The 21,561-nt window shown below is 40.2% G+C and overlaps 2 protein-coding genes across 2 annotated transcripts in view; both read right to left on the reverse strand.

Moving 5' to 3' along the window:
- Positions 1–2,027: 2,027 nt before the first annotated feature.
- GPR88 (G protein-coupled receptor 88) lies at positions 2,028–18,950 on the reverse strand. The gene has a single exon (XM_027462590.3). It carries the CDS (start codon positions 15,872–15,874, stop codon positions 14,783–14,785), a length of 1,092 nt encoding a protein of 363 aa, XP_027318391.2. The 5' UTR covers positions 15,875–18,950; the 3' UTR covers positions 2,028–14,782.
- CDC14A (cell division cycle 14A) overlaps positions 18,951–21,561 on the reverse strand; it is a 58,878-nt gene continuing 56,267 nt past the window's right edge. The window contains 1 exon segment of the mRNA XM_027462588.3: positions 18,951–20,712. Coding sequence (XP_027318389.1) covers positions 20,683–20,712 — 30 coding nt within the window. The 3' untranslated portion in view covers positions 18,951–20,682.

Raw genomic sequence — 21,561 nt, forward strand, 5'->3', positions numbered from 1 at the left:
AAACTTCTATAGCAGAACAAGAAAGAGAGAGAAAGAGAAAGAGAAAAGAAAGGAAAAGGATAAAAATTCCCCTTACTTGTGAAATATAATTTTCCTTTAACAATACTCTTTAAGTTCAGTGTAGGCTCTCAGTCCATTATAGATTCTCAAGACTGAAAAAATAATATTTAGGTGTTACACTGCAGGTATTTTTGGTTACAGGTTTTCCAAAATACTGAAATATACACATAACATCACTGAATGGATTAGTTTCAGTTTATTATGTACCTAAAATCTCAAACATACTTAAAGAGTATTGCTAAAAAAGTCCATAGTATTGTTAAATAAGGGAACATGAAGGTGTAAAAATGCTGCAAGATACTCCCCTTAGTTGCTAGAGCATTAAACAATGAACTCCCAGTCTCATAGTAACTTACAGGCTTTGTGTAAAAAAAAATAGCAAGCTTTTACTACAGCAATTATGTCTTAATAGCTCTGAGCATATGTTTTTGAACATAGGTACTAAGAGCAGACAGCTGTTTAATGAGGGTTTGAAAGCTGTGGAAATACCCTCGTGAAAGAGGAAATGGAAATCCCACCACCCAATTACCATCTTGTATATAAAAAATTATCAGAATCATGCATGAAGTTCAATGTTTAGGAATATGGAGAAATCTCCCTATATTTGATATTTTGTGGAGATCCACAGGGCCTGTGTTGTTACAAATATCTCCTCCTTACATCTCTTCTTTCCCAGTACAGTAGGAATCTCTTTGAGATATTCATCCCTTACATATTTTCTGTTGGAATCACTATTTAGGAAGACTGCAGTAGAACTAAAAGAAAAAGAAAAGGAGCATACATGGTCAAACTACCACAGGCCACACGCAAATGCTGCAGACAGCAGAGCAGACACGTGGAGGTACAGCTCACTCTCAGACTTGTTCCACTGATGACAGAATATTCTCGTCCTTTTTTCCTTAGGTCTCACCTGTGTTGGAGCAAAGCTGCTTGTTGACATTCCTATTTATAATAGAAATACTGTAGTTTAGAGATGCGTAACTGCTCAGAGCTTAAACTTGGGGAGAAAGCAGAGAAAGAGAAAAAGAAAAAGAAAAAAAAAAAAAAAGTGAAGCACTAGTAGCAGGAGGGAACCTTTGCTCTTCCCTGTGCAGCAGGCCCTGGCAGGAGACTGCTGCTGCTGGGAAGGTGCCTTCCAGGCAGGGAGTAACTGAGGAAGCTGCGGCTGATTTCAAAGCCGCAAAGGAAAGAGATGCTTGAGCAGACAGACTGGAATGACTTCCACATAAGCTATTACTACTAGCAAAGTTAAGTTTCAACAGGAGATGGAAAGAAAAATGTGTGGCTTTCCACAAGCCGTCTCTATCTACAAATGCAGTAGCAGACTTGAAGTTTGCATCCTGAATCGGGGCAAGCAGAAAAATGGCTTCCCAGCTTCAGCTTTTAATCTGTTCCCTGGCCTGCCTTCCTCAGCAGGTAGCCTGGAAGACATATTATAGCTGATTAATTGCAACCAAATTAGGGTTTTCATGGAAATAATGGACAGCACTGGGTATCTCATGTATTAAAAGGAATTAAAAATGCAGCAAATACTAACAGAAGACTGAAATAAAATGGAAAAAAAAAAAATCACAGCGTAATTAATTTGGCATCCCCCGTAAATGTTAAATGAATTTACCAGAAAAAGTTTTTAAGCAGAAGAGCAAATTTTTAAGTTACTGTTGCAAAATAGATGCATTTACAATAATCAGCTCTTCAAGTCAGTGAGGAAAAGAATGCTACGCCATGAAAGAGCCTATTCAACATCCTATGTATTTCTAATTATGTTTTTATAATACATTTCCAGTATTGCTCAGAATATTTTCATTGTAATTAATAATTGCTCATTAATTCAGAGCCATTAACACCCTTATGAAAAGTTATTATTGTCAATTACTCTCTTGGTTTTATTCTAGAGACCCACAAAATGCTAGGCCTGTTTCACAGGCCCTGTGTGGACTTCCTTCAAGAATTCAGCAGCCAAAATTTACATATACTATTACTTCTTGTTTCCCCATAAAATATACTGCTTTGATTTATCTTGTGGATAAATGCATACAAGGATAGTGAGCTAAAATAAGCAGTTTCAATGTAAAGTAAGTAATTAAAAAAACTATATGAATTTTTAGAACAATTATTGTAAATATTCTCACAGATTTAAAACGCATTGACTGAATCAGCTCATGCTTTATTCCGCTCACCTATGACACTAAATCCAAAAAATAGCCCTGCTGGATTTCTTGCTGAGTGTGTTCATTTTAGGGTAGTTGCTGCAATCCAAAATTAGTACTTTATTTAAGCATCAGCATTTTCTTGGAAACAAATACAAAGTTGATGGTTATTTTTAAGAACTTGCTGCATCACACATTTAGAAAATACAAATAATGACAGCAAACATGAATGAGATGTACCTTATACAGAGTTACAGGAAACAGAAATCAGAAGAACAAGGAGATCTTCCTATCACCAATAACTAGAAATTGGATCTGCTATTGTTTATTTAAAACATAGGGAAAAGTCTGCTTCCTGTCACCATGCATGCATTTTGCACCATATACAACATGACCCTTGGCTTATAGTAGACATCAGAGAACTTCTTGGCTTCCATTCAGCTGATCCATTATAGACTGAACCTGCAGAAGGTTCAGCCAACATCCACACTTCTTTAAAAGGATTTGACACATCAGAAACCAGAAAATTAGAGTTTCCTTGAATTCTAGGAGGAAAGCACTTGAGCGACAAAAGAAGAAAAGCAAAGAAATGTTTTAGGTCAGGCAGTACTCTGTGGATGGTCCTTCCTGCTGCTGAGGCAGCACAAAGCAAAACTTAGAGCTATGTAAGTGATGTACCAGGCTGAAACCTCCAGCCAGATCTTGAAAGTCAGGTGCCAAATGAGACACTGCACCGTAATAAAGCAGTAGTCACACATGAATAAAGGACAAGACTCATTATTTGCTGTGTGTTAATGTAAGCTGAAGGAACGATGCTACTTACTGGAAAGTGCTCCTTTTCCTGTGTAATATATAGCATCTGGGTATTCAATGCAAACACTGGGCAGAGCAGCAAGTAGGTGGCGTTTCTACATGGTGTGAACAGGAACCAGAGCTTTTCACACGTTGTTGACATAAGGGAAAGATTTTGTATTTTCTTATAATTTATTCTGAATTTTCTTCCTAAATCCCTCCAGTTAGCCATGCTGGTCATAGAGGACTCTTTAAGATTTCCACCCCTCAGAAAGCATCGTTTTCCCCACTTGATCTTCAAACATGTCCTCCTAGCACACTGATACTGAGCACGGGGGCTAAAAAGAACTCCTGAATCATCAAATACACAATAGAACAGGAGCTGATAAATTCAATGCATTCTGAAATGGGAGGAAGATCTCAAAAATAATTGCTCTGTAATTCATTTCACTTTTTTTTTTTTTTTTTTTTTTTTTTTAAAGTCAGTGCCATATTAAAGGCAATCGATTTGTTGGCTCTCTGCTAGCCCAAGGGAAAGCTATTCAAGCATACAGTTGTTCCAATAGCCTGGTTCTTCACATTTCCAATCTCACGGCCAGTTCATATGGACCTGCTTCTCTGCAGACTTTCTGTACAATGACCTCTTCAATGACCTCTTTCTTCCACTATGCCTTCTGTCTACAGATGATTCCCTCTTTTCGAGCCTCTCCTGAAGTAATTTTGATAAACTTCCTTCTGGCATCCATGCCACTATTTCATCTTGGCTATGTCCACTAGCTCAGTTTCACTCCTAAGGAGGTGACTTGTTCTCCTATTCCTTTCAACCTCATTTTCTCTGCTTCAGTCCTACTCCTCAGCACTTTCTCTTCCAGCTGCTAGTCACTGCCCGTATTTGTAATACAGGTTTGTGATTGTGTACGGATTAAAATTCTGTAATTATATTAAGCTTTTCATTTGAACTTGCTAGTCCTTTCTGCAGGTTCCCCTGAAGTTCCTCAGAGTCCTCCCAACCAGTGACTAACCTCAAAGCTTTTCTGGCGTTTCCAAATTAATGTCACTATCCATGCCTGTTACTGTCACACTACGGGTGTACTGAACCCTGAAGGCACAGTATGGTATCTCATGGCTACCTTCTGCCTTGACAAATTCCTACATGCCCAGTCATTTAGTGCCTGTGTTTTGTGACAGGCCCATGGCTGTAGCAGAGGAACTTAGTCCAAACATAGCACTGGCTCAGTGCTGGCCCCCTCACGGCGTGAGCAAAAGCACTAATGAACAAGCCTGGAGGCTGGCTTCACCCTAGACACAAAGTTATTGGGCTGCCTGGATGTTATTTACTTTCAAATGCTCAGATTTTCTTTAAACTCAGTATTAAATAAGACCTCCCCAGATTTCCACAGCTTAGGGCTATTTTTGTTTATGAGTTTTGCTTTTTTAATAACTTTGACGTTGTTATAAGGAATACCTAAGCTTATATTGCCTCTTTGTATTCTTAAATACCAATTAGAGGTGAAATACAAGCTTTGCTTGGCCTTACAATTTTATTAAGAATCATATTAATATATCTTGTCTGACTTTAACTTCTAATAAAAATACCAATGGATGAATTACACGTATTAGCTAACTAAACATGACTATAAATTAATAAAAAATCATTTTGTTCTAGAAATTAAAAACTAACATTTTTAAAAATTTTTAAAATTAAGACAATCAACATATGAAAAATAAAATATGTGCAGATAAAGATAACTTTATGAGTGTCTTACACTAACTAGCTCAGACATTTACTTGTACAACATTCATATTTGGCAGTGCTCCATCCTTCAAAAAATGAGCAATGACATTTATAAGTGGATCAGGGAGGAATTTTTCCCCTCCAGTTTTCTGGACCACATAAAGATGTTTGTTTCCTGTAACCGCACAGATGTGGTGCATAACTTATCTACTTCCGCATTTACTAACATATTTGAGCAGAAGAATCTGAATGTACATTTAAAATAAACAAATATGCATAAGTAATGTTATGTCAATGATGCACTACCTATTTCTCAGTTTTATCTGTGCAGATAATCTTAAAGCCATTTTACATCTGCAATTTTCTCTTTCTTGTCCATACACTTAAATATAAACCTGTTTCCTAAACTATTCAATTTGCTGTCAGTGTTAAAAAACAAAAGCTGCATCAGTGGAAACCCTGTTCCCTCTCTCATTCCATTTCAGGGATTCTGACCCTGTTTTTGCTGGTATCTGTGAAAATCCAGAGGTGTTGTAGACCAGATGACTTGCACAGCTTCATCCTGTTCAGCTGCAGCAGCACAAGATCTCTTTGGACCATAGTGCCATCTAGCTTCTCCTGACCTCAGTAATTCTCTGCTGGACTCTATCCACAGCTGTAACAAAAGGAAGAGTCCCAGGGAGCCATTGTTAATGTAACTGTCGATACCCTCGACTATTTCTCTAGACGTATAACTGAATAAGAGGACAAAATTACCGGCCTCTCAAGGAACTCCTCTCTGATCACCCATTTAAAACTGGGAGACTAAGATCTGGATTTTCCTTTGGAACACACTAACACCTTCCCTCCAAAGTGGAAAATCAAGATCCATCCCAATGCTCTAGGCAACCTACCTGTGCCTCAGCTGAAGCTCTGGCACCACACCAATACTAATACAAACTTCACAGGACATCAAGGGCAGCATGGCTAAATCCTCTCACATTGCTGAAGGCAGTTCTAAAACAATCCCTGCTCCCAAAGAGGCAATACTTGAAAAGATTTGGAAGATCCCCTGATGTGTCAAGAAAGGAAAAAAATAAATGGACAAAGACACTTTTAATTCATATGAGGGTTTTTTTGTGCCTCTTTCCTTAGTAACAAAGGCTCTTTTATAAGAATTACCGAGCAGACATGAAATGATCCACCACAACTCGTAACAAGCTGTGTGAAATAGGAACCCTTTTCAAGTAATGGATTTCCCATTTTCCAGATGAATATCTGGAATCTGAGATGCACTGAAAGCTGCCTGGGTTGCCTTTGCCTTGGCAATGTGAGTGGGACATCCCTATACACAAGCAGACAGCAACAAACCCAGTCCCCTTACCAAAGGACACAGCAGAACAGCAGATGAAGTCTCCAGGTCTGGCTCATGCCCTCAGCAGCTTGGGGTGAGCTGGGAATACACAAGATCCACCCTTGCTCTTGATCCTTCTTCCTAATTCACTGCTGTGCCTCCTACTAGGAGGTATATCTCCTGCTGTGTCTCCCACATGGTTCAATTCATCCACACTGGATCATTACACGGACTTGTGCTGCCAATGCCCAGCAGCAGTGGGCAGTGAAACAGCCAAGTCTTCCGAATCTTACTTCACGCTCAATGGCAAGATAAAGATTCTCCATTAAATTCTACTCATCAAACAAACTTCTTAAACGGTCAGGGTGAACTAAGGCTTTAAGCCTTAAATAATGGACAAGCTGAGATTCCACTGCCCTATCTTCCTTTTCACATAACTTCACTGGAAGTCTGGGGAGATATGAGGATAAATGTGCTACTCGGTGTGTAGTCACATCACTGAGCACTTTCTACAGGGATGCAGAGTTGTGATCCTTTGCAACTGGCTTCTGTGAGGGAGAACAAAGCGGTCACTTCCCTCCTGCACACTGGCTGGCTGGCCTTGTTCTGCTGCACACAGCCAGCCGCCCTCACTGCTGACAGCACCCACTAGCATCAGAAACCCTTGCTGAATATCTGAAGACAACCCTGCCATCACTGGGCATGGTGACGGACATCCTTGGCAAGAGTTTGCTCGTAGACTGTCTGAACAAAAGCATTCACATAATGGGATGTATGTTAGCCTGGGGAGGGCTGGCACAGAAAATGTACAGTTGTGCTCGAAACCAAACACTGTGTAAAAATATTACCAAAAATGTATTACAACAAGTTACCAGCGTTTTTTGTTTTGAAATCAATAAAATGTAGTATTTCAACACAGCACTGTGTAAGTGATGAGGACAGAAAGCAAAACAACACTGCAGCATTTCTACAGAGACCTCAATCAGAAATGAAAAGCTGTTTGTGCCATTCAATCCTGAGTGTGGTGATCATAATAATTTTCAAATTACAGATAAAATTAATGTATAATCAGCTATTTTATTCATTACCTTAACATAATTTTTACAGTTATAGATATTAGAAAATGAGGTAACAGTTACAAGACCCTTAGGTTTACATGCAATGTGCTTTTGTTTTTAACTGCTGCTTTATCTTCCCTTTGCTGACAGAATTACATTCACAAAGATTCCTCGGAATGCATTCCCATTTGGGAAGATAACTGGTTTACGCATTTGTATATGAATGAGAGGCTTTTTTCCTTAGAATTAAATAAACAACTGTCTCCCTAATCTAGAAGGAAATAGACCAACAATGGTAAGAAAATCTGAAGATAACGGATAATGACCTAAAACCGATTCTCAGAATTCTGCCCTTAAATTCCACAGAAACCCGACCACCCCGTGGAATGATGTCTTTTATTCCCTGGCCAGTCTTCCTCTACCTGCACCGGCTGCTGAGCACAGCCCAGGCAGCGCGGGTCTCAGCGCCCTCCTGGCTCTGGTTCCCTGATCAGCCTCTGGGCATCCGAGGTTTTGGGCTGTGCCCCAGGAGCCGCGCTCTGAACACGGGGCGCTACCTGCACTGTGTCGCAAATCGGTATGGCCTTATCTGACACACGGGCACATGCTGTCCAGCAAGCATTTTAGTGGTTTCGCTGATCTCTGAGTAACAGCTGTGGTCTTTGATAGTCTTAAATTCCCAAACTCAGCCAAAGGGTTACTTGGCAAGGGATAAGAAGTTCCTACAAATTTTGTTCATATCAAATTAAGAAAAAAGGTAGTTCAAAAGGCTATATATATATATATATTTTTTTTTTTTTATTATACACGCACACATATATACATATAAGTATAGAATAGTCCTTGAATGAATGACAGTAGCTCAGAAATAAATTACCTCTCCATCAAAAACCTCAGAATGTATTCGTGTTTGGGTCAAGACCAAGAATGGGACACTACCATCTCAACAACACATTTTTAAGCATAGGATGCCTACATCGCAGAAGGGACTATAATCAAAATCTTGACATTACCATAACGACCGTGGTTGCTATCAGGTGACAGGTATAATATAGATCATCAGTAGACAGTACAATAGCAATATTTAATGATGCATGAGATAGAAAAAAAATCATGCCTTTAATTCAGCTCAGATCCATCACTTGTTATATTTGAGTGTGAATTGCCTAATCTTGTTAGTATGTACATAACAGTTACAATAAACAGCAAAAAGCCAAGCAAGGTATCTACTGCAGAATCCAGAGAGTTCACATTTACTCATCATATACAATGAATATTTTTTGTGATCCACTTTGTCTCTTTCATTTTAACATGATAGGTAGTTCTACTGTCTTGTTTTAATACCACACACACACAAAAAAGCTGATTGTCACTGCAAGACTTACGAAAAGTGCCTTTGCCTTGAAGTCAAAAAAGCAGAAGTGAGGCTGTGCTTTTGTTTTCCCAGTTTGCAGTCTACCAACTCCCTGATTTAATCAGCCTGAGAGAAATAATGCCACAACTGGGAAAAAAAAAAAAAAAAAAAACTACAGTAAAAGAAGACGTTCTATTGAATGAAACAGGCACAGTTATGCTCACTGGAAGAGCTAATGCGGCTGCAAATTCCAAATTCTGCAAGATTTTACTACTACCTTTATAAAAAATGATTAACTAAATGAGACATGTTTATGGAAAAGGCATCTCCTGCAGTGAAGCTATCCCAACATGCATAGATAGCAAGGGATGAAATGCAACAGAAAACAAAGGAGTAATAGCTTTAAGGTAAATGTGTAATATCTTAACAGTATTTCTTGACATTACCTCTGCTCAAACCCTGCTGCTCCTGTCTCCACAGCTACAATACAGCCATTTCACTAGGTCTTGGAATGAAAAATATGAAGTTTATAAGGAATCACAGAAACGATGTTTATGAAATGATATAAAAGTCAGTGCCAGAGGCTCGAGGGTGAGAGGAAAGCAGCTGTTCCAGCACTGAGGTACCCTGAGGTAAGGCAGACAAAGGGGACAGAAGAAAACAAAGAGGACATCTCACTCAGTGGAATAAACAGGAAACAAAGTCTGCAATGCTCTTCGAAACTCTGGCTATTGCTTGATTCACCAGATTTGTCTCTCAAATTCTTACATTTAAAAATAGTTTTCTTCTGTAGCTAATGCTCACTTTGTTGCCTTCAGACTGACACTGCACCTCCATCACATCATCAGCTTCAGAAATGATCAGGATGGCTGAAGATCTTGCCTGATGCATATCTGCATTTTTAATTCTGCACGGAGAATGTCACAGGACAGGTGAAGACTCCAGGCAGCCTGAAGACAGCTATTAAGAAATTTCCATCTGAGATGTTAACTTCATAAAGCTCTGAATAAAAAATTAAGATACTGAAGAGATTTCTTCCAGGCATAGTAGTTCTTTCTGTGTCTCCCTCAGGACTACTACACTTAACTTCCCTCACTCAGCTGCTCTCTGATCCCTTGGGAAGAAAGGGAATGGATCAGAGAGGCCAAATCCTGCTGCAGTAATTGAAATTTGGCCTTTCCCTAACAGCGCCAGCATGTCCACTCTGAAAATGGCAAATGCAACAGCCTCCTGCAGTATGGCTCTACGACCAGCAGCTGCTTCACTTTGTCGGACTGCTCCCGAGCACAAGGCATCTTTGGTCTAAGCGAAGCTTTTCACTAACAGCAGCTCTGTCTTTGTTCTTTGTACCTTGGTCTTTGAACTATAGGAGCTAGTTAGTGAGAATAATAATTATTCTTTCTTTTTTTGTGTTTCTTTTTTAATTGATAATAAATATGGGTTTCAGCTGCTGTCACTTCTAAAGAAGGAGGAAATCTTTTGAAGCAGAGGTTGATCCCACAAAAGTAGAGAAAAAAAGGTGTTTAAAGAATACTGTAAAATGTTGGCGAGGCACAGTTTTGTTATTTGTTATTTTAACCCTTTGTCCCACAGAGGCAACAGTTCAGCATGCTGAAGCCTATGATGCCATACAGCTCCCCTGTGGGGCTCGAGCTCCCCCTCCAACAGGTAGTTTGCTCTTCCTCAGAATGCTTCCCAGAAGCTCAGCTGTAATGAGTTAATCGCAATGCATGTTAACAATGAATGTTTTTCTCCAACCTTCAAACTATTTGTAACTTTTTTTTCTGTATCACTTTAGTTTTTTTTTTTTTTTGTTTTTGTTTTTTTTTTTTTACATAGCCTTAATCAAATGTGAATATCTGTAATACAGACAGCATTATCCACTACTCTACACAGCAAAAAGGCACACCTTCAACTACTTCTTAGCCTTCAGTAGAAACTTAAGCATGTGGGACTTCTCCCTCAGTTTTTTTAGTTTTAGTTTACATTTGTCTCCCCAGACTTACACTGCTCAAGTCATTCCTTGATCAGCAGGATCAAGTGCTCTGCCCTTAGTGAGGGAAATTACAGAAAATAGTGAAAAAGGAGAGAAAGAGAGAAAAGGAGAAAAAGAAAAAGCGAGAAAGGAGACTATTACCCTGGTAAAATGATGACAGTGCATGGGAAGGATTGACATAAAAGAGCAAAAAAGGTAGCTTTCTTAGAAGTTAAACAGTCACGAGAAAAGCTATTTTCGCTGCCGTTTGGGAAAGGGACTTCTGAATTTAAAGAATACTGCAATAATCTAGTTATGTGATTTAAGATGAAATGGAAAGCTAAAGTATATGTTGTCACTTTTTCTCTAATGAAATGCTACACTTAAAAGTCTTCATTTGAAAATAATCTGTATGTGGGTTTTTTTAAAAATAGCATCAATTTGGTAGTTAGAAAAAAAGGTTCACAGTGTGCTTATGGCTGACTGAATCCAGAGGTAAGCTCTTATTCCTGCTTGTAAGTCCAGTAGTGCTGATGAATGTAGTCTCCATAAGAACTCTGATGCAATTCATACTGGTAGTCTTTTTTGATGCTAGAGATTAATGAAAATCTGCTGGTGTGTTTGTTAAAAGAAGAAATTGAGAATGCAACTGTGCAGTCTTACTTATTAAGAAAAGTATAGAATTCTGTTTTCTCACCCGTATAAGGAATCAAACAATTTTATAGGGTTTATTTCATCATAATCCCAGGCCTCTTTTGGCTTTTTGACCTTTTTCTCTGTACTGTTTCTCAGGATCACACTGTTAGTGCCCTCTCCCTGCCATCTTTATCTCCTCTTGTCACATTTTCCCAGCCTTACTTTGTTCATGGCACCTTTGTCTAGGGCAACAATTGTCCAGTTTTGGTGGAGGTCCGTATTATTGGAGCTACCTGATTACACAAAAGAGCTCAAGGCTTTTTACAACTACCTTAAATTACAGATAACTTCAAATGATTTGGTCCAAACTGTGACTTCACAAACAGCCCCTGCAAGCTTTTTCACAAATAGCTGTATTTGTTAACACCTGCCTTGGGGTGTAGTTCTGAAGCATCATAATTTTACCTGCAAAGAGCTGGTCCCGCAGGGAAAGGCTGTATTTCTGCATAGGCAAATCACAAACTGAGTGGCTAAATTACAGGCAAATTTACTTTGGTTGTAATACCAAATGGCTGTTTCAAGCCAGACCAATACAACTGACCACAATTCATCCAGCTTGTTACTGACTGCTAGCTGCTCATTTCCAGAAGCCCTGAGGAAATAGCAAAGGAATAGGCACCTGCTGCACGTGAATAACGTGATGCATTTGCACTGCCGTATAAGAAATTCAACACTTTGGTGAAATCACACCCATCGTTCAATATTCATGAAGCTGACCGGTCATTCCAGGAGGGGAAGCTCGAGGACATGCTAAACTTGTTTGGCACCATGCCAGATCAAAAGACAACTTCGCTTCATTGCCATCTTCATTTACATCTTTTGAAAGATTGTTTGAAACATTTTAAAGAACAATATTTAAAAGTACAAATATGCCTTGCACCTGCACATTTTAATGGACAACTGGCAACGCATGCTTTGCACCTGTCAATTAGTAGTGTGAACATAACAAATTCATATTGAAGAAAAGTCACCAGTAAGCTAGCAGGGGACACATATGTATTGGCTGTAAAAAGAAAAGCAGAAATGCTAAAAACTGAGACCGATCAATTTTCTCATATAAGAAGCAGTAACACAGAGGCAGGAAAAGTTGAGTTAAGCTGTGCTTCCGTTGTGATTTACCACACAGTATTTATAATGTGGAAATACAAAGAATATCGCTGCAGAACAAGGCATACAGGACTTTTCTGAGCAGTAAGTTTAAAATTTTTAAATTAAATTAAAATTAAAATTCTTAATTTAAAGATTTAATTTAATTAACATCATTTTTATTTTAAATTCTTAAATTCTTTAAAATTTAAATTAGAATATTTTTTTTTTAATTAGAGAAATTTAAAATTAAAATTATTTTCTGCGTAATGCTATTTATGTCACCTGAGTGTATTAAAACAGTCAAAGATTTACAGTCAGATGTAATTACATCAAACTTTCCAAGGGATTTCCAGCTGTTCTCTGGAATTAATGCATAGCATGAGGATAGCCGAATGACGTTTTGCACTATAGCATTTTTTATACATACTTGCATTTAAAACATTGTCTATATAAAATACAGGCATTTCAGATTTAACTTGCATGCTATTTGATATGGGAGAAACCCAGAAGTTCATTTTCTGACATTTGGATATTGATTTCTGAAACAGGTTATTGCTTGAATTCCAGACTGCCGTGTTCCATAGTCAAAATCAGGGGGGATGTTGTCTGGCTGATTACTTTAATGTTTGTTCCTTTGCTTATGGGCCCAGTACTGAGCTTTGCCAAGTGTCTGCAGCTATGGTGGGAAGTGGTGGCACTCATCCTTTTGTGGGTTCCAGCCCAAGGATTACCTCATAGTAGAACAGCGTCTTAGCCCTGGGAGGCCCTTGGTTTAGCTTTGTTTCGGCAGTGATTCAGAGTATGTTCCAGAATTGGTGTAGACGTGGTTGGAACAGCTCTCCTTTGTCTCCATTTGCTGCGCAAAGCTAGCAAAAGTACAGTCACTTTGATTACGATGTGAGATTACAAGAAGACAGTACTTTCCAAGACAGATGCACACAGTGGATAAAATAAACCTTGCAAACTTTCTATGACCATGATTCCTTGTTAGCCCTCCCGACCCTTCCAGTGCTGTCACACATGTGGCATGCTGTCTCTGACATGGAGTTGGAAACTCCGTCAGCCTCAGATCCTAGGAAACTCCTCTTACTTTCCTATAGGTCCTTGTAAATGACTACAGCTGTTTTCAAGATATGGATACATTATCAGGACATCAAGACATTTTATTTTTTCTCCTTTTGAGGCCGTAGCTCATTGGCTTTGTCAAATCCCATCCTCAAGAAGAATCTTTTCTGTGATGATGGCAACTTTTTTTATTTATTTTGAAAAATAGAAGATTGGTAGGGGGATTTATATATAGATCTGTGTATCATAGATATTAATTGGGTCTAAGAGTCAGGAAAAAATGAAATTATTCCTTTAAAAGAAACTTCTGTTGAAACTTTAGCCACAGCACGCAAGGTGAGTGAAGTGTGGAGAACTGTAAATATGGCCAAGTAGCCTTTGATGTGATAGCATTGTGCTCATTTCCTCTGTACTGTCTTAGCATCCAAATATTCTCCTAAGAACTGCCAAACTCACATGAATACTTGTCATCAAATGCAGAAACTCTCCTTTGCTCCCCGTGTCCATTCACCCTCTCAAGACAGCACAACGGAGGTGTTTCTGCCCTGCTTGTTTTAATGAGCAGCGGCCACAGATTCAGAAAAGAATTCCCCCTTCCAGCCTTGTGTGCCAGAAGGCAAACCAAGCACCATCACCATGAGAACAGCATCAGCTTGGAAAAGGGGCAGGAGGTGGTCAGGCACAGGAGAGGGAACCAGCGGTGTTTCGGGTGCGTTCCTGAGAGGAAGGCGGCTGCAGCACTCCCCGCCAGCCCCATTTCCCTCGCCACCCTCCGTGGGAGGAGCTGTCGCCTTTCCAAACGCCACAGAAAATCTGTCATTTTATATTTAGCAGAAGCTGTGAAATCCCGCTGCAACAATAACGTATCTAATAGAAACACAACAAATTGGTAACCGAACAGATGATAAGGCCAGGAGGACAGCACTAGTCTCCATATTGCGTTATATTTTACTGAGTGCATTACCACAGGCTGAGGCCCTTGTCAAAACAGGCCTTATATAAAGAGCTTTTTTTAAAAAAAAATCCAAACCAGATTACTAAAAAGGTGTCTGTTTTTAACAATTTCCACAGATAGCATCATCTTGAAGTTTGCCAAAGAGGAGGTCAACGAGGGTCCCGCATGGAGCCCTGAGACGGCAGAGCTGGGGGGCAAGGAAACGGTTCCTGAGGGGTTCTGGGGAGGGGCACGAGACATTTGCCAGCTCTCCACAAATGGCCCTTGTGTTCGGGGAGCTCAAAGTGCTTATTTCAAACGCTCGGAGAATCACACCGATTTCATAAAAGCAAGAAAAACAAGCTTACAGCGAGTCCCGGCCAGACGCTGAAGCCGTTGGAGGAGCTCGGGGGCGGCTCGGGCCCGCTGCCGCGTTCAGGGGGCTGAGGGGCGTGAGGCGGGCAGCAGGCGGCGAGCGGGGCCGGCGGGGCGCGGAGGCGCCGGGGCTGCCCTCGCCGAGCTCCGCGGGGCCCCGGGGCGCTCAGCGCGGCGCGGCGGGGGCTCCGCACACCGTGCCCCGGCGCCGCGGCAGCTGCGGGCAGGGCGGGGCGGCGGTGGCGGCGGCGGGGCCGGCGGCGGCGGCCGCGGGGTGTCGCGGGGCGGCCGAGCCCTCGGCGCGGGGCAGGACGGAGCGCGCCGCCCGTCGGAACTCCTCGCTGCGCCACGTGTAGAGCAGCGGGTTGAGCGCCGAGAGCGAGCAGAGCAGCAGCCAGCTGGCCGCCTGCAGCGCCGCCGGCGCCGGGCGCAGGAAGAAGGCGAGCAGGCTGACCCAGACCAGCGGCTGGGTGCCCAGCAGGAAGACGCAGCAGAGCAGCAGCACCGAGACGCTGCTGAGGCGGCGCTGGGCGCGGCGGGGCGGCGGCGGGGCGGCGGGGAAGGGCAGCTGGTGCAGGAGGTGGAAGTTGAGGACGCTGACCCGCTTGGCGCTGCCCCGCACCCGGCGCACGATGCCGAGGTAGCAGTGCAGCAGCAGCGCCGTCTGGCCCAGCACGGCCAGCGCCAGCAGCAGCGCGGTGTAGCGGGAGCCGCCGGCCGGCTGCCGGGGGGGCGGCTGCGGGGCCGAGCCCGGCGTCCAGAGGCCGGGCAGCAGCGGCAGCAGCAGCAGGGCCAGGGCCCAGGAGAGCCCGATCATGCAGCCCGTGTGCCGGCGCTGGTAGAGGGCCTGGTAGACGCTGGGCAGCTTGGTGATGAGCACGTACCTGTTGAAGGCCACCAGCAGGTGGGAGGCCAGCGAGACGGTGAGGCCGAGGCCCAGGAGCCCCCCGCGGAGCAGGCGGTACTCGGCCGAGCGCAGGGAAGAGGAGTTGGGGGGCAGCAGCCCCAGCACGGCCTCCTGGGGCATCCACAGGGCGCACACGCTGAGGTCGGCCGCGCAGCCGTTGACGATGAAGGCGTTGCTGGTGGTCTGCAGCTTCTTGAAGGAGAACACCAGGTAGATGACCATCACGTTGGATAAGGTCCCTGAGATAGCGAGGGCCGCGTAGAGCAGCGACAGGAAGATGCGGGGCCCGGAGGAGTCCTCCCAGAGCAGCAGCAGCGGCGAGCTGGCACTCCAGGAAGAGGCGTTGGGCATCTCGCTGAGTGCAGCTCAGTTTTGGCTTCTCCCTGTAAATCCCATCCTCAGCCGGGTCCGAAGAGCCTGCTGCAGAAGCCCCCCGCCAAACACGAGAGAGGATGTGCAGCTGAGGGACTCTAAGGCAGATTTCAGTCATAGAAGCTGCAAGTCCAGCAGACGCGGTTAGCAGTAGCGATCTGCAGAACAGCAGCGTCCGGGGTTGGGAGGTAACAGGGAATCCCAGAGACTAGCTAGCGAAGGTGGGTCCATAGCGTGCAGATAGCTGTTAGCAGACGGGAGCATGACTGAGGATTCGGTAGCTGTGAAAATGCCAAAAGCAGCAGCACCTTGCAATCGGCAGCAGGAACGGCAGCAACTGATACAAAGCTTTGCAGTTTCTCCTGTGCCACAGTACGTACACTGTATATCATTCCAGGAAGATTCAGCCCTTCCACTCTTCATGAATTATTCAGCAGATTTTCAACTTGTTAAATCAAGAAGGAAAAAAAAAATCTATCATGCTCCAGAAATACTGCAACTACACAGTCTGACTCTTTTCTCTTTGCTTTGCCAGTTTCCTGGTTCTAGCCCATTTACGCAACTTTAATTTTCAGCAAGCTTTCAAACTAGTATCAGTCACTTATGACTAAAATACAACCCATTTGCTGTAGAAACTCCTCAGCTAGATACTGAACCTGATTTTTCTGATCTTATTTTTGTAAAGCAAAAATGTACTGTTCCTTTAAACAATTTCAGAACTGGTCTGTAATAACGTTTGCAAATTAAATCTCCCCAATGTGATAGGTACACAGATCCCTGCTAAGACAGCATTTCTTATTTGAGGAAACCGGTCCTCAACCTACATACGCTACATTTCTTCATAAAAGACTCAGCTTGTTTTCTCTTAACAGGACGTTTTGCATCACTAACCTGCTGGAGGTAAATGTTTGTGTCACTAAGTACACAGGTGAAATCGGTATAGTCTTTGAAGCAGTCTCACAACAAATTCAATTCAAAAAGCAAGTTCTTTCAAAACGGAATGAAAGCTTCTCACGCAGAGTAAGAGTTGGTTGAAGAGCAGGGTGGAACAGTCACAGGATGGACAAGAGTTGGCACTGGGATTCTCCCGGGTACTCTACAATGCTTTACTCAAACAGGGACCAAATGTTAACTCTACTTACCATTTAAAAGATTTAATAAGAAATCGAGAAAAATGACTTCTTAAAAAAATTTCTTCTTAAAAGCATTCCAGAAAAGGAATGCTGATTAAGAGAGAAGCTGCTTTTACACATGGATTATATATGAGCTAGATAAGTAAACTTTCTCTGCTGGTTAGGTATTATCTGGGTATTGACTAAAGATATCTTCGTAAGGTATTTTAGATATTGTCAAACTCACGATGCTGATAAATAACAACAGCAAAATAGTATGTTAGCAGGTAATCATAAATTCTTTAAGATAATGAAGTTAACCTGTGTAGATCAGTGGATTAATTTGCAGCATAGCACATCTTTTATTTGGCAGAAAGTCTCATGTTTGTAATTGACAGGACTGTTGATCCAAATATGTATTCATTACAACTATGAGTATCTGTTCTTTTTTAATTAACTAGATTGCTCATGTGCTTAAGGTTAAAGACATACCTGAGCAATTTACTTGATCAGGCCCTTAATTACCATATTTTTTTGCCTGCTGCACTTTACAGTGTAGATCTAATCATGTGTCAAACCTTTTGAGGCCTTTCATTGTTTAGCTGTCAGTAGAGAACAGTTATTATAGAAACTAAAATCCTCCTCTTTCTGCAGTACTGTAATTGAAAAATATTCTTTAAATCTGTAACAAGAAATATCTCCCTAACCGAAAAGCTTCATAAAGCATACCTTCAAGAGATTAATGGTTCCATAAGGCATTATCCACAGAATTGTAGGCCCAGTAGAGACCTCTAGATTTATTTAATCCATCTTTCCGTGTTTATCCAACCTCCTTTTCAAGATCTCATGCGCTACAGTTTTTTCTCCCAGAAGGAGGAGATGCATTTATATATGAATAAATGGAAGTGGTGAAGTTCAAGGTTAACTGAACAGGATATAAAAATTCAGGGTATTTCTGAAAAGCTAAAAGGTTCTAAAGACTTCCTAACATTCTACTGTCCCCAAACTTATTTTTTATTTTTTAATAAGTTGATTGTTATGGAATACTGCCTATGTTTATCACAAATTGTTAAGAACACAAAACATTATCCATTAGCTGGAATTTACTGTCTTTAGTATAATTCATCAGTAAGAGGGAAGTATAGAAAAAAGGGAAAGGGAGGAATCGCTTTCAATGTCCTAGACACTTTTTAATTAGCTGTTCTTCCTTCGTAGTTACTATATGCATCCAAACCAATATCTATTGTTGTATCCAATATCCAGTGCAGTAACAGGAACCCTTTATTGTGTTATTGGAAGATTATTTTATTATTTGCTAGAACTTGGGCAGCTGCTAAAGCAGCTGTTCTATTCCTGATTTTGCCAGTCCTTCAGAGAGGCTGTGCAACAGTTACCATCACCTATTGCAGTACTGACTTACTGACAGGAATATTAAGCACCATGGATCAGTTATCATGCAACACAACAAATTTGCTGAAAATCATCAGCAGAATTAAACTACGTTAGAACCATTTGTGACTAATTTTTAACTAAAGGAAGGAGAAAAAGCAAAATGAAAACATGGCTGTTTGTTTTCTTATGGACAAAGACCCTACTATTATTAGTGAGGCTACATGAAACTGTTGCACATGCAAAAAAGATAAGGTGTATTACACCTTTAACAAGGATCCTTCTGGACAGCAATGTTTCCTCAATTAAGAGGCATTGTAAATTATGGTATTTAGAAATGTAATCCAGAGAATAATATTGTCACGTTGATTAAATACTTGAGACTGTTATGCAAAGTAAATATAGGAATATCAGCTAGAAAGATTAGAGATAAAAGATACCCATCACACTCATTCCTTTTGCATTGTTATCTTGTAAGTGATATGTTTTAGAAGAAGGTGATTTTGCTGTTACGATGTTAGATAAAGAGTAAGAAAAGACAAAAACAAGAAAGCTGGCTGATATATACGTTTTATTATCAATTAGCTGTATAATATATATATCTACATTCCAAAATTAAACATTTTATTAAGGAAAACTATTTATAACAAAGCACAACTTTTTTTCCTTGAGAGGTAGAATTACCTTACCATTAATCTATAATTCATATACATATATGCACACACATATGCTACTTTGTGTGTGTATATGTTCCATATACACAATTGTGGAAAGGTACAGTATTGCATGTAACTTTTATTCAGTGATTCATATAGCTGCTCTCGGTATTGCTTATTAACACTTTCAGTATAACTTTATGTACCAATTTGCAATCTAAAACTTTTCAAAAAAATCTGTGGCACTTAACTTCATTTGCAGAGCAAATGCAGGTCATTCACAGGTCTTCGGGAACAAAGACTGTTAAGTCAACCCCATTTTATTCTGAAATTTCTGTAGATATTGGAAAAAATAATGGGTAACAGATCTGTACTATGTTTGTCTTCTGAACTACAATGGCAAATAAAGTTTTCACAGCTGCTTAATTTTTTTATTTTTTTTTCTTGTGGAGTCTTAAGTTTTAAACGTGATGTCTCATACTTCACTGGAACACCATTTCATTTAAACTTTCATTCCTAATTGCACCTGATCGTATATTAAAGGTTATCTTTGCTAATGAGAAAACTATTCAGTGATACAGCAGGTTACGCTACCTATAACAGTAGTTTTCAAATCAAAAGATTTATGGAACATCCAATCAGTAAGTGAAAATTCAACAGAGTTCCAACATCTTCAATGTGCTTTGCTAATGAAACTTGTATGCATACTGCCAAATGTAGGTTAACAACATGCAAGTATGCAGAACTGCCAAATTCATCATACAAACATATTCTTACCAACTTCAGCGTTGTCTATATTTTTGCAGTATGTATGGCAGAGCAAAATTTAACATTCTACGTTCAAAAGAAAAAGTTAAAATACTCCTTTAAGACAAATTGAAAGAAAGTATTAATAATATGATTGAATCATCAGCTAAATTACCTTCTTTTTGCAATTGAGGATGTAACTTACATGTTGCATCTCAATTTATTTTTCCTTATGAAAGATCAGCAGCTGAGAGTAGAAAGCAGAGTATGTACTCAAGTGCTTTCAGTTGATAGCGTAATAACTAGTCTCTCACTAGTTAGACTTCAGTTAAGTTAACAGAAGACCAATTAGTGAAAGAGGTAATTACCTTAGGTTTTAAGCAATAATGATGGACCCATAAAATGAGAAAAAAATTCTTGTTCATAAATTTTTTTCATATCTGATAAACACATAAAAAATTTTTAAAATACACATTTTGGTAGCAAAGAAGTGAAAAACTAAATTAAAACATTCTATTTTTTACATCATTTTATATATATAGCTTAATAAAATATTCTCTTAATACATTTTAAGACTGTACACAAGTTAATAAATGTCATAATGAAACTCATTAGAAATATATTCAAGTAGTTTCAACATTAAAAATTTTAAATCTGTATATAATAACATGGAGTAATAATTTCCACAAATTCAACTTCAGTGCATCTGTAGTAGTCATTAACCAGAAGTTTCCTGCTGTTGAGAAGTTGCCTCCTGGTGTTAAGGTTTTAACATATCTTGTATTGAAGAATCCTCATCTGAATGAGCAGCTTCTTTCCTTAAATTCTTCATGAAGGACTTCCATTGTAAGATCTCAACAGGTTTCACCAAAGCAGCAAGGCTTTAGTACTGAACATATTCAGACTGAAGGGACTGTGCAGAGAAGAAAAACTGATTAAAACTCACTAAAGAGGATATATTTATACGTAATATGCATTTTGCACTTAAAAATGTGCAGGAAGGGCACATCTTTAGGAAGGACAGGAAGGACAGGAAGAAGAAAAAGAGTTGGAAGTGGATCTGAATTTCTGCGTAGGAAAAACTCAAAATACAAGCAACTCAAAAACTGGACACAGAAGCTCAAAAACCAAACACTAAAATTCATCAACTTCTCTGTATCTACATTTCTCCAAACCAAATTCTAGAGATTCTTGGAGAAAGCACTACAAACCCTCTAACATAACAGCTTAAAATACCACATTAAAAAAATGTGTTGGGAAAATGTATGATTACAGCTATTATAATTATTTCCATTTATCCTGAATAAAAGTGCTACTGTGAAAAACCAGAGCACGCTTAAGGTGTTGATTCAGGTAATGACATAGGAAATATTCACGTTGTAGCTCATTACTGAGGAAAATATTACAGCATCACAATTTTCCAAATTAATAAATTCGAGTGTAATTACTAAAAAGATTAAAATTATACTGTTACTGCAAATTGTTCATAAGGCTCTGCAAATAACATATTTAAGACGGAGGCATAATCTAATTACTGTATTTATTTCTGGTTCCATTACAGTTTTCTTATAAAGTAATCAGTTCAGAGGGAATCTGAACATTTTATTACCTCCTGTACAAATGTGTTGAGGAAGGTGTCATGACCAGAATGTTTTATCTGAGAGTTCTTCATTGTACTGGTGCAGTTGTAAACGTTGTAAACAAACTCAGCTCATCCACACCCCACACCTTATATTTAAAACTGCATCAATACAATAGGATT

This window comes from Anas platyrhynchos, chromosome 8 (genome assembly GCF_047663525.1).
Source record: "Anas platyrhynchos isolate ZD024472 breed Pekin duck chromosome 8, IASCAAS_PekinDuck_T2T, whole genome shotgun sequence".
Taxonomy (NCBI): domain Eukaryota; kingdom Metazoa; phylum Chordata; class Aves; order Anseriformes; family Anatidae; genus Anas; species Anas platyrhynchos.

Bases quoted from the DNA above. Each gene is read 5' to 3' on its own strand.
- GPR88 (XM_027462590.3), bottom strand. From the start codon at position 15,874: ATGCCCAACGCCTCTTCCTGGAGTGCCAGCTCGCCGCTGCTGCTGCTC.